This window comes from Amblyraja radiata, chromosome 6, assembly GCF_010909765.2.
Source record: "Amblyraja radiata isolate CabotCenter1 chromosome 6, sAmbRad1.1.pri, whole genome shotgun sequence".
NCBI classification, from domain to species: Eukaryota; Metazoa; Chordata; class Chondrichthyes; order Rajiformes; family Rajidae; genus Amblyraja; species Amblyraja radiata.
The window spans coordinates 54,462,735-54,476,387 of NC_045961.1; the positions used below are offsets into that span (position 1 = coordinate 54,462,735).

The following is a 13,653-nucleotide window of genomic DNA, read 5'->3' on the forward strand; positions in this document are numbered from 1 at the left end:
TGGGGTCCCAGCACTGAGCCTTGCGGTACCCCACTAGTCACTGCCTGCCATTCTGACTGAAAATGGATATTTTCTTTTTTTTAGTAACCAAAGTTATCAACGTATAATCTTTTGTGTGTTGGAAAACAAAATATAGCGGCAGAGCTGGTAGACTTGCTGCCTTACACGCCAGAGATATGTGTTGTGTGGTAGACAAAAAAGCTAGAGAAATTCAGCGGGTGAGGCAGCATCTATGGAGCGAAGGAATAGGCGACGTTTCGGGTCGAGACCCTTCTTCAGGCTGATGTTGGGGGGGGGGGGGGAAAGAAAGGAAGAGGCGGAGACAGTAGGCTGTGGGAGAGCTGGGAATGGGAGGGGAAGGAGGGAGAAAGCAAGGACTACCTGAAATTGGAGAAGCCAATGTTCATACCGCTGGGGTGTAAACAACCCAAGCGAAATATGAGGGCCTCCTCCTCTGGCCATGGAGGAGGCCCAGGACAGAAAGGTCGGATTCGGAATGGGCGGGGGAGTTGAAGTGCAGAGCCAACGAGAGAACAGGTTGGTTATTGCGAACTGAGTGGAGGTGCTGTGCGAAGCGATCACCAAGCCTGCGCTTGGTCTCACCGAGGTCGATCATACACTGAATAATCCAACCACATTTTTTGTTTGGAAGTGGAAAGAAATAATAGAAATTGCATTCATTGCAACGTGTAAAAAGAGTTGAGATACTGTATTATAATTTTGCTGCATGTCATTGTGGTATATATCATGTCTTGATTGGTGAATATGTTTAGTTTGTGACTTTATTTGAAGCGGAAATAATATGTGAATGCTTCATTGAGCATAATTCCGACACATTATCGCACGCGTCATGCAAGCCATCTTAAATGACCACCTAAACTGTCATTTGGCAATCTAAAAAGCTGCCTAGGTTGCCTGGCTGGAAACAGAGAAAAAAAGTTAAGTGAGAGCCGTCTGATGCTATGACCCCTGGTCCTAGACTCTCCCACTAGTGGAAACGTCCTCTCCCCATCCACTCTTTCAAAGTCTTTCACTATTCGGTAAGTTTCAATGAGGTCCTCCCTCATCCTTCTAAGCTCCAGTGAGTACAGGCCCAGTACCGTCAAACACTCATCATATGTTAACAGTTAACCCACTCATTCCTGGGATCATTCTTGTAAACCTCATCTCCAGAACCATCACGTATTTCCTCAGATATGGTGCCCAAAATTACTCAATACTCCAAATGGGGCCTGACTAGCTCCTTATAGAGCCTCAGCATTACATCCCTGTTTTTATATTCTAGCTCTCTTGAAATAAATTGTGTTTGCCTTCCTTGCCTTCTTGTGCCAGTGTGGCGATTCTGATGTTATCTGTGAGCCACTTGGTTTTCTGCTTTACACAAAAGCATATTTCATCTGACATGAACAAAGTCATTAAATTGAAAATAAGTTACTAGCCGAGATTTCCAGGAAACTTTTTTAAAAATGACCACTGAAAATAATGATGTAGCAGTTAGCCCAGCAACATGTTTGGAATTATGGGGTGTTTACCAACAATGCCAGCATTTATTGCCTGATCCCAGAGCACTTGTTCTATTAATACTTTACTAAAAAAGAGTCCTTAATTTGCATAAAATTAAATGACATGGTCGACCCGATACCTTTGCTTTAGAATGTTAAAGCATCAACAATTTTGTGTATTAGTTTATAAACATTTTACAGTGGGTTAAGCTTACAGCTATAGTACAATGTAAATGCAAAATCTCCAAGAAATAAATGCTTAAAAAAAAAAAAAGATTTGTATATTTGCACAAGATGCAGACCAAAGAATTACTACGTTGACTAAAATGTAGGAGCAATAATATTGCACAGCTGCTAGTATTTTCTAACCAAGAAATATTTGTGATTTTTACTTGACTGCAATAAACAACCCTGAAATGAAAAAAAGGCAGGCAAAATATGTCACTGATGTTCAGTTGCTTGTGCTTTCTATGAACTTGAATGAAGTACATAATTTTTGTGAGTCCCGTTGAAAATATTGAATTCATTAGCCACTTTGAACTTCAGTAAATGAAACAAACGTAAGGAGATGTATCTTTTTTAATTGGGGAAAAATGCATTATGGAATTCTGTGCATAACCGCACGTAAGTAGGTACAGTTCAACCAAATTTGTATTTTTGAAATCTAGCCCCTAGCGTTTAAGAAATTTAGAAAAAAAAAATTTCAGCTTGTGTTACTAAAAGTATATTGAGCATTAGAAATTAAAATTATTGACCTTGTTTCTCACAGCATTAAAATAATCTTGGAATACAACCAAGATTATTCCAATGCTGTGAGAAATAAGATCAATAATTTAAATTCTTAATCTTCTAAGTATTTTTAGCCCAGCGAGAAAGTTAAGTTATACAATTTACAGCCTTTGAAGTAAATACAGCCAGTGGATGTAACTATTCTACAGTACCCTCCATAATGTTTGGGACAAAAACCCATCATTTATTTATATAGCCAGTGTATGGTATGTATGCATTCCTAGGTCAGGACGTTAAATATAAGATATGTAGGAAGGAACTGCAGATGCTAGTTTAAACCGAAGATAGGCACAAAAAGCTGGAGTAACTTAGCGGGTCAGGCAGCATCTCTAGAAGGGTCTCGACCCAAAAGTCACCTATTCCCTTTCTCCAGAGATGTTGCCTGACTTGCTGTGTTACTCCAGCTTTTTCTGTCCTATCCTATATGAGTCAGGAAGTATCTTTATAAATTGAAGGTCATCTTTCCCCATGGGAGAAAAATACAATTATTGTTATGTTCCGTTTATTTTTACAGGTGAGGAGAGGTGAATTTTTACCATGGCTCACACGAAGTCCAAGGCCAATGATGGAAAAATTATATACCCACCTGGGGTTAAGGAAATCTCTGACAAAATATCGAAGGAGGAAATGGTTCGAAGACTAAAGGTTTGTTTTTTTTAAATGTATTATGCAATTTGCTTTCCTTGTGTTACAGCAGTGATTACAACAATGATCAGACATCAAAGTTAATTAGCTGTGGATGTTCCAAACATTAGAGGTTATGCGACATATGACAATAAAACACCCTGTTTTATATATATATATATATATATATATATATAAAAATGATCTATGAGAGGCATAGATCGAGTATGTTTCCCATGGTAGGGATGTCCAAAACTAGAGTACGTCGATTCAGAGTGAGATGGTGATGGAGGCAGAATAGTAACAACATTGAAGAGACATCTTGACAGGTACTTGAATAAGCAGGGCATAGAGGTAAATGAAGTTGATGTAGGCAAGGGGGCTTGGTATAAATGGGTATGATGGTCAGCATAGACATGATGTGCTGAAGGATCTCGGTGAGAAGGGAAAGATCAGGTCAGAAGTGAAACAATTAATAGAAACCCAAGGAGTAAATCTTTCACTTGGGGTGGTAGGTACAGTGCCCTCCATAATATTTTTAGCCCAGCGAGAAAGTTAAGTTATACAATTTACAGCCTTTGAAGTAATTACAGCCAGTACTATTCTACAGTACCCTCCATAATGTTTGGGACATAGACCCATCATTTATTTATTTATCTCTGTACTCCACAATTTGTAATAGAAAGAATCACATGTGGTTAAAGTGCACATTGTCAGATTTTAATAAAGGTCATTTTTACACATTTTGCTTTCACCATGTAGAAATTACAGCAGTGTTTATACATAGTCCCCCCATTTCAGGGCACCATAATGTTTGGGACATAGCAATGTCATTTAAATGAAAGTAGTCATGTTTAGTATTTTGTTGCATATCCTTTGCATGCAATGACTGCTTGAAGTCTGCGATTCATGGACATCACCAGTTGCTGGGTGTCTTCTCTGGTGATGCTCTGCCAGGCCTGTATTGCAGCCATCTTTAGTTTATACTTGTTTTAGTGGCTAGTCCCCTTCAGCATATAAAAGCATGCTCAATTGGGTTCAGATTGGGTGATTGACTTGGCCACTCCCTCTCTCTCCCCCCTCTCCCACTCCCCTCTCCCCCTCCCTCTCCCCCTCCCTCTCCCCCTTAAGAAGATCATTATGAAGAAAGAGAGCACTGGTGAACTTACTGATCACAAAGGGACTGGCAGGCCAAGGAAGACCTCCACAACTGATGACAGAAGAATTCTCTCTATAATAAAGAAAAATCCTCAAACACCTGTCCGACAGATCAGTAACACTCTTCAGGAGTCAGGTGTGGATTTGTCAATGAGCACTGTCTGCAGAAGACTTCATGAACAGAAATACAGAGGCTACACTGCAAGATGCAAACCACTGGTTAGCCGCAAAAATAGGATGGCCAGGTTACAGTTTGACAAGAAGTACTTAAAAGAGCAACCACAGTTCTGTAAAAAGGTCTTGAGGACAGATGAGACGAAGATTAACATATCACAGTGATGGCAAGAGCAACGTATGGAGGAGAGAAGAAACTGCCCAAGATCCAAAGCATACCACCTCATCTGTGAAACACGGTGGTGGAGGTGTTATGGCCTGGGCATTTATGGCTGCTGAAGGTACTGGCTCACTTATCTTCATTGATGATAGAACTGCTGATAATGAATTCTGAAGTGTATAGACACATCCTATCTGCTCAAGTTCAAACAAATGCCACACACCTCATTGGCTGGCGGTTCATTCTACAAAACAAAGGAGCTTTTCAAAGCTAAAAATGGGTCAATTCTTGAGTGGCCAAGTCAATCGCCTGATCTGAACCCAATTGAGCGTACCATGATATGCTGAAGAGAAAACCGAAGGGGACTAGCCCTGGCAAAAATAATCTAGAATTAAATGTCGACAAAACGAAGGAGATGGTTGTCGACTTCAGGAGGGCGCAGCCAAAGAATACACCCTCAACATCAGTGGCACTAGAGTGGAGAGCATAAAGTTCCTCGGTGTGCAAATTACAGACAGCCTCACCTGGTCCAGGAACACCACTGGGACCGTCAAACTGGCCCATCAGCGACTGCACTTCCTGAGGAAACTAAAACAGGCCTCACTCCCCACCAACATCCTCAGGACTTTCTACAGGGGTACGGTGGAGTCTGTACTCACATACTGCATAAATACGTGGTACTCCACCTGCAACTGCTCGGACAGGAAGGCTCTGCAGAGGGTAGTGAGGGGAGCAGAGAGGATCATTGGCGTCTCCCTACCCTCGGTACAAGAACTGTTCCAGAGCCGCTGTCTGAAAAAAGCTCAGAGAATTGCTAAGGACAAACTGCACCCCCTCCACATACACCTGGATCTCCTGCCATCAGGCAAGAGATATCGAAGCATCAAAGCCCGGACTACAAGACTGCTAAACAGCTTCCTACCACAGGCTGTGAGGCTGCTAAACAGCCACTCTGTACTCACAGTCACTTGATTCTGCTGCCGGCACGGACACTTTAATAACTGGCACTGGCCACTTTAATAACTGGCACTGGCCACTCAAATCAGCTGCCCCGGACATTTTTATGATTGGTTTATTGTATTTTAACGTTGTGTTTTACCTGCTTTTAACTATTTATACTGTTCCATCAGGGACTGGATTGTTTTTAGTGTTATTATGTGAAATGTTTTAAATTGCATGTGCGATGCTCCGCTATTCCCTGGGAGACGTCTTTTCATTTTGCACTGTACAACTGTTGCTTGCAAGATGACAATAAAGGTTGATTGATTGATTGATTGATTGAAAACAAGCATAAGCTAAAGATGGCTGCAATACAGTTCTGACAGCAAAAGATGATATTCTAGAAGTTTACATCATGATTTTGTCAATTCAAAGAGGACATTTCCATAACCCAACTGCTACATTGTGTGGAGAGGGGGGGTACTTGTAATTGCTGTTCATCACCTGTAACACTTGTATTAAAGTAAAGCAGTGTGTTGCTGGTTGAATTCCAAAGTATTGTCAGAGACACAAGAAACCGCAGATGCTGGAATCTTGCGTAGAGCACAAAGTGCTGAAGTAACTCAGCGGTTCAAGCAGCGTCTTTGCAGGACATGGATAGGTGATATTTTGGATTGCCACCTTTCTTCTGACTCAACAACACTGAAAAAGGTTATTAAATAAGAATCCTGACCTGAAACATCACTTGTCCATGTGCTGCAGAGATGTGTCGGAAAGAACTGCAGATGCTGGTTTAAATCGAGGGTAGACACAAAATGCTGGAGTAACTGGGGCATGTTCAAATTTGGGAAAGATCAGAAATAATTACAGACTTAAGCTTAATTATTTGTTATTTGAAGGACGTTTTCTGTAGTTTAGTGAAATCAAGTAAAATAGCTGAGAAGTTAAGGGAAACCATTGATCAATGAGATGCTTTGTTGAGATCAGCAAGCCTTTAAGGGATATGATTGTACAATATGCTAAAGAATCAGTGAGCTTAATTGGAGGGATAGCAAAATAATTGCTTGACACAAAGCCATGGTCTTGTAGAGTAGACTGCCATCTAGTGATAAGTGTGCCATAAATTCAAACGAACTGAATTATTTCTTGATTCAGCATATTTGTGTTGGCAATGGGGTTTGGGTACAAAAACAGACACAAAGTGCTGGATTAACTCAGCGTGTCGGGCAGCATCCCCGGAGAACAAGAATAGGAGTTATGGGTCTGGATGATCCTACAGACTTGAAATCATTGGGTCTTGTTTTAAAGATTGTTTTAAAGATTCAAGTCTTAAGTACCCAGAAAATCATTGGAGCTCTTGTTGCACTTTCTTTGATGTACACTATAATCAAAGAGTCAGCATTTTCACAGTGTTGGACCTCTAAGCTATTTGAAGGCTGCATCATAGTTGCATAATTTGCTGTATGGCCCCATTAAACTAAATGAAAGCCAGCATTGTGATCAGCCAGTTTCAAAATCTGCAGCCATGTACTGCCACCTCACACCAGTTGTAGTTAGTTGTTCTTCCTTTTGCTTACTATGTTCTACAGGAATAACAATGCTTTCATTGCTGAGGTGACTGGCAAAAGCTGTTTTAATGGATTTTTGCAGTTAAAGCCAAGGTTGTTGACTTGGCTAGACTCAAAAAGCTGGAGTAACTCAGCGGGACAGGCAGCATCTCTGGAGAGAAGGAATGGGTGATGTTTCGGGTCGAGTCCTTCTATGCTGCCTGTCCCATTGAGTTACTCTAGCTTTTTGTGTCTATCTTCGGTTTAAGAAGGAACTAGCATCTGCAGTTCCTTCTTACACACTTGTTGACTTGGTTGTTGATTTCACCTCCCCCACTCACTTTTTCTGTTTAAAAAAAAAAAAAATTTAAATAATTTTATTTATTAGAAGTAAAGTACATTGCATTAATACAAGCCAAATATAACTTATTACATTTCTTGTACCACTTCATTTTTTAAGATTTAAAAAGAGAAAAAAGTAAAGAAAGTGAGAAAGAGTCGTGATTGTGTGAAAAAGTGATCAAGAAAAAAGACCCATTACACGAAGAGTTAGAGACTTTTTCTGTTTCTAAAGGGCCTGTCCCACTTAGGCTATTTTTTAGGCGACTCCAGCCATGGTCGCCGGGGTGTCGCTTGTATGGTCGTGAGTAGTCTCCTCAGTCACCCAAAGACTCGTTGCGTCTTTCTCGTACCCTCTGGATTTTCAACATGTTCAAAAAATTTTGCCGACAGTGGGTTGACGGTAATGAGCGTAGCTTGACTTCTCCTGACGTAGGTGCTGTCGTAGGTCGTCGCCAGGTGATGCAGGTTGTCGCCAGTGCTGACTTCGGTGAATTCCATTGGCGACTACCTATGTCAACTGGAGACGGGTACCGATGACTGAATTGCCTTCAGTTGTCGCCAACAGGGTCGTAGCTTGTCGCGGGTGGACTTAGGTTGACTTTGGTTGTCATAGGTTGTCGCCTGTGTGGTCGTCCTAATGGGTTGCCGGTTGTCAGTAGCTTGCCATAGCTTGATGTCGACTAGGTGGTAGGTTGTTGTAGCTTGTCGTAGACATTGTCATAGGGGGGGTCCAGTTGCTGTTTTTTCGGCGACCTGCTACGACTATGTCAGTCGCCTAAGTGGGACAAGCCTTTAAGTTGTAAGTATAGACTGAAATGTTTACAAACAAGTCAAATCATGATAATTTTTAAGAACTTGGCAACTTTTTCTTCCAGTAAATGTATATTTGTGCATGCTAAAGATTGAGATGTAATTTTTCACCTTTCTCTCTGAAGTGGCTGATATCTTACTGAATATTATAATGCCGATTAATGTTAAGAATAATTGATTCTGGGAGAATTGGGTTTTGATCTGTAGCTCCTCTCTCTTGTTGAGTTTCAAATTTTGACTTGATGCCCGGTGGTACGAATGATGGGAATGGTGGATCTATGAACTGCCCCGAGTTACAATTCTCATTATCTTTCTGACTGGTTGCATGCTGCAGATATGAATAATTTGAGAGGGAAAATTTTTTCTTTGTCTGACCGTTCAACTTCGGTATTTCATTTATTTAGTTGCTCTGTTTGGGTTTGATGAAGTGGTGAAGTTACGCCTTTGTGCATAAACTTTGTCTTCTCTTAGATGGTTGTTAAAACCTTCATGGACATGGACCAAGATTCGGAGGATGAAAAGGAGTTGTACCTCAATTTAGCACTACATCTTGCTTCTGATTTTTTTCTTAAACATCCTGATAAGGATGTGCGGCTGCTGGTTGCCTGCTGCTTGGCTGATATCTTCAGAATCTATGCCCCTGAAGCACCTTACACATCTCCAGATAAACTTAAGGTATAGTTTGATTTTTATCTGCCTTTACTTCCATGAAGAATGCAAGGATAGTATAAAACTTTATTAGTCATAGAGCATAGAAACAGGCCCTTTGGCTCAACTTGCCCGTGCCGACCAACATGCCCCATCTACACTGGTCCCATCTACCCGTGCTTAGCCTATAACCCTCAAAACTTATCCTTTCTATGTACCTGTCCAAAAGGGAGTACAGAGAAGGTTCACCAGACTGATTCCTGGGATGTCAGGACTTTCATATGAGATAGACTCGGCTTGTACTCGCTAGAATTTAGAAGATTGAGGGGGGATCTTATAGAAACTTACAAAATTCTTTAGGGGTTGGACAGGCTAGATGCAGGAAGATTGTTCCCGATGTTGGGGAAGTCCAGAACAAGGGGTCACAGTTTAAGGATAAGGGGGAAATCTTTTAGGACCGAGATGAGAAAAACATTTTTCACACAGAGAGTGGCGAATCTCCGGAATTCTCTGCCACAGAAGGTAGTTGAGGCCAGTTCATTGGCTATATTTAAGAGGGAGTTAGATGTGGCCCTTGTGGCTAAAGGGATCAGGGGGTATGGAGAGAAGGCAGGTACAGGATACTGAGTTGGATGATCAGCCATGATCATATTGAATGGCGGTGCAGGCTCGAAGGGCCGAATGGCCTACTCCTGCACCTATTTTCTATGTTTCTAGGTTTCTAATGTCTCTTAAATGTTATGATAGTATCTATCTCCTCTAGGTACCCTCCTAGAGGAGAAACATAGAAACAGGAGATAGGAGGTACCTAGAGGAGTACCTAGGTACTCAACTACCTCCTCTGGCAGCTTGTTCCATATACCCACTGTCCTTTGTGTAAAAAAAGCTATCCTCGGGTTCCTGTTAAATCTCCCCCCCTACCTTATTGTGGGTAAGTCTTCAGGGAACAAACCAGCTTTTTTTTTTTTAAATGGGCACATCAAACAGAAAACATCATAATTTATCCTCATTGGTGTAATTTTAAATTGAGTAATTCAATTGATTAAGAACTCTAAATTTGCCTTTTCTTTAAATGTTTCATATCAAGTTTGCACTCGTATAAATTTTGTTTAAATTGAAATATTGTTATGCATTCACTAATCAAGTATTTTTCAAAAATGTTGTTCTATTTAGGATATTTTTATGTTCATAACTAGACAACTAAAGGGATTGGAAGATACAAAAAGTGCACAATTTAACAGATACTTCTATTTACTTGAGGTGAGTGGTATAATATAGTTTTTTAAAACAGTTAATAATAGATTGTTGCTTGAATATCTTGGTACATTCTAATAAACACTATTGCAAAGCACAGATTTCTCAATGACAGCTAATGTAGTTATTACTGGTGCAGAATGAACAACTCTACAGAAATTCTTTCTTGGTGACTCCTGACCTCTGTTGTCTTGTTTGAGGTAATGTTGTTGGCTCAGTCCTTTCAGTTCAGATCTATTATGTCAGCTGGTAATCTGCAGTATTCTTTAAACATCACAACTACATTCCATCTTTGGAAAGGAGGGCAATCTGTGAACTATTCCAAAAGTGGCCCCATGATTGCTTTGCACAGAGTAATGCAACTTATTAGATTTTATGCAATCTTGTTGGAAATATTTGAGCCTTATGGGCCGGAGACACAGGCACACAGACACACACACACGCACGCACGCACACACACACACACACACACACACACACGCGAGTGAAATCCAAACGTTGCAAAGCCAAGGTCATACAGACACACACCGCGATGATCAGGAAGGATTGGGGGGAAAAAACTCGGATTGGTGAACAATTTTAAGTAAAAACTCAGGAGATAATGAACCCATTTTACAGATGGTTGGATTTTTGAAATCATGAGGTCAATCTCTACCAGAATATGTAAAAAGTTCACCGTTTCGGCGTCGGGTTTTCGAGGAGATCTGAGTCAAAGGCGAAATGGCGCACGCACACGCACCCCTCCCTCTCCCCTCCATGCTCCTCCCTTTCCTCCCCCGTCCTCTCTCCCCCCTCCTCTCTCTCCCCCTCATCTCTCTCCCCCCTACTCTCTCTCCCCCCTCCTCTCTCTACCCCCTCCTCTCTCTCCCCCCCTCCTCTCTCTCCCCCCCTCCTCTCTCTCCCCCCCTCCTCTCTCTCCCCCCCCCTCTCTCTCCCCCTCCTCTCTCTCCCCCACCACACTCTCCCCCTCCTCTCTCTCCCCCTCCTCTCCCCTCTCCCCCCTCCTCTCCCCCCCCTCGTGTGTGGGGGGGTAGTTAGTGTGTGTGTGACGCCGCAGGCCTCCCCCTTGGTCTAGTAGTCATTTAAAATTCTCCAACTTGCTTTTTTTTGTTGCATCAGTCTTGATATCTACAATGTCATTTCATCCATGGAGCTATAATCATGATCACATTTTTCTCTTTAGGAATATTACTAACTTGTGTTATGTCTACACAAGCCTTTCTCAGCTTCTCTACAATGTTAATCTATTTTTTATGTAGTGATCTTCTGTTCTTTTGGAAATTTGCTTTATTAACTCTGTCAACATTTGATTGCAGTGTTCATTTACTCATTTTCAATTTCCTGCCTTCAAATAATTATTTTGTTTGGCTTCATGACCAAAACCCTAGAGCCTTATTGCATCTTTTCATATAGGATCTTTGTTTCCCCAACCACCCATCCTCCCATTTAAAGCCTCTGTGATACTATCGATGCAGTTTTAAATGTAGAAACAAGTAATTGCAGATGATGGCTTTAAAATTGGTTGGAGAAGGAAATCATTTCATAGCTGGAAACTACAAAGGTTCAATAGTGTTTTATTTGTCATAAATGCAACTGCACAGTGAAATTCCTTTTGCATATATTACACATGCTGGCACTGCCATTTTTGGTGGCATTATTCAAAGTCTGGTCAGCCCGTCCACTCAATGTACTGGATCAGTTCCTGTGAACTTCCATCCCTCTCCTTTCCTACAGGAGAGGAAGGATCCTTCATAATGGTCTTCATTAAAATTTAAACAAAATTTAAATCATGCTATGGAGGGTTTTTTTCTTTGGGGGCGGGGAAGGGGGGGGAAGGTGGATAAATGTCCATATCTACACGATTAGCAGTTGTGAAATTGCTGCTAACTGCAAAAAACATCTGAAACACTCTGCTGAATGCTTCCATTCATTTCCCTTGGAATAGTAAATGTAATTCCCCAATTATAACACAAAAATTGTTTTGGGCTTGAATCTCACAATTATTAATTGGCCAATGGAAAATGCCTCGGCACTTGCTGGTTGGTTGTTAGTGCTCGGGCAGTTACATCCTACTGTCGTACTTCCCGACATAGCAGAACTAGTACTGATGTAAAGAACAAGCTGCTGGAGGAACTGTGTGAGTCACGTAGTATCAGTGGAGGGAAATGGACAGAAACCAACAAACACTTGCCTTTTGTCCACCATACCAACCTTCTATTTACACCACCTCCATTGCCTGAATGAGGCCACATGGAATCTGGAAGAACAGCAGATTGTATTCTGCTTGGGTAGTTTACAGCCTATTAATTCTCTTAATATCAGCAGATCACTTGAATACCTATCAGTTTCATTCCATGGAAATAAAATGCTTTAGTTTTCTTAATTTTGAAGTGTTGAATAACACAGGAGTGCAGTCAAGCCAGTTGAAGAATTATTAGCTCATCTGCTATGATCATTATAATTATACTGTTTCGCATTCTTGTGCCTAAGTACATTTGACTGGCTTGCCACTGTTCTTTGTTCTAGAGCCATTTATCGATTGCCTTTTGATACCAGTTGCATAATCATATTGAGAACATTTTGGAGTTTTTATAACTTTCTTTTACAGTCATAAGTTAATCAGCTTGACCCAGCTGGATAATCATACTTTTTTTCTTTAACAGAACATTGCTTGGGTAAAGTCATATAACATCTGCTTTGAACTGGAGGATTGCAATGATATCTTCACTCAGTTGTACAGAACGCTTTTTCAAGTGATAAAGTAAGTTTTGCTAGCAAGTGAAATTAACGTGAATTAGTTGGATTCTAAAAAGGATCACATACCATTTTGCATTAAATAATTCTGGTATCTTTTCTTTTGCTTAATATTTTGTGGCTTGAATGTATTTATGTACAGTACTATCTGATCTGATTGGATAACACACAAAATAACTATTCTTTGGTACAGGTGACAATAATAAACCAACATAAATTGTCTTGTCACCTTGTGTACTTCTATTTTCTCAGATAATATTTCAAAATACTGTTTGCATGTTCATCATCTTCTACCGTAACTTCCACAGTTGTTTCAGTATTTGAATAAAATAATTGAAAATTTTAACTTGGTCTAGTTTAGAGATACAGTGCGGAAACAGGTCCTTCGGCTCACCGAGTGTTCACCAGCCCAGCGATCCCCGCACATTAACACTACCCTACACACGCTAGGGACAATTTACATTTATACCGAGCCAATAAACCTACAAGCCTGTACGTCTTTGGTGTGTGGGAGGAAACTGAAGATCTCAGAGAAAACCCATGCAGGTCATGGAGAGAATGTACAAAACTCCGTGCAGACAGCACCTGTAGTCGGGACCAAACCTACGACTGGCGCTATAAGGCAGTAGCTTTACCGCTACGCCACCTGATGCATTTGACTGCTTGGCTTGCTTGATGACCTCGCTTCCACTGGGTGTTGTATCTGACGGTCTCCTATATCTGAGGGCTGCTGGCATTGGGAAAGATGAAATCTATTGCATAAGGTAAATTAGTTGAGTGTCACTGCACAGTGCCATCACTTTGCTGTCTCAAAATCAGGGTCATTTTATTTTTAATCCCTGTCAATGTACAACTATTATTGTAGATTCCAAAGTATTCCAGCGGTGCCTACTCCTGCACCTATTGTAACAGGTAGGAAGGAACTGCAGATGCTGGTTTACACCGAAAATAG

General features: G+C 41.0%; 1 protein-coding gene across 4 annotated transcripts in view; it reads left to right on the forward strand.

Moving 5' to 3' along the window:
* Positions 1-13,653, forward strand: part of pds5b (PDS5 cohesin associated factor B) — a 148,043-nt gene that overhangs the window by 27,236 nt on the left and 107,154 nt on the right. For all 4 annotated transcript variants that reach the window (XM_033022878.1, XM_033022879.1, XM_033022880.1 and 1 more), the window contains 4 exons: positions 2,806-2,936; positions 8,517-8,720; positions 9,867-9,953; positions 12,611-12,708. In XM_033022878.1, coding sequence (XP_032878769.1) covers positions 2,829-2,936; positions 8,517-8,720; positions 9,867-9,953; positions 12,611-12,708 — 497 coding nt within the window. In that variant the 5' untranslated portion in view covers positions 2,806-2,828. The remainder of the gene's footprint in view (positions 1-2,805; positions 2,937-8,516; positions 8,721-9,866; positions 9,954-12,610; positions 12,709-13,653) is intronic.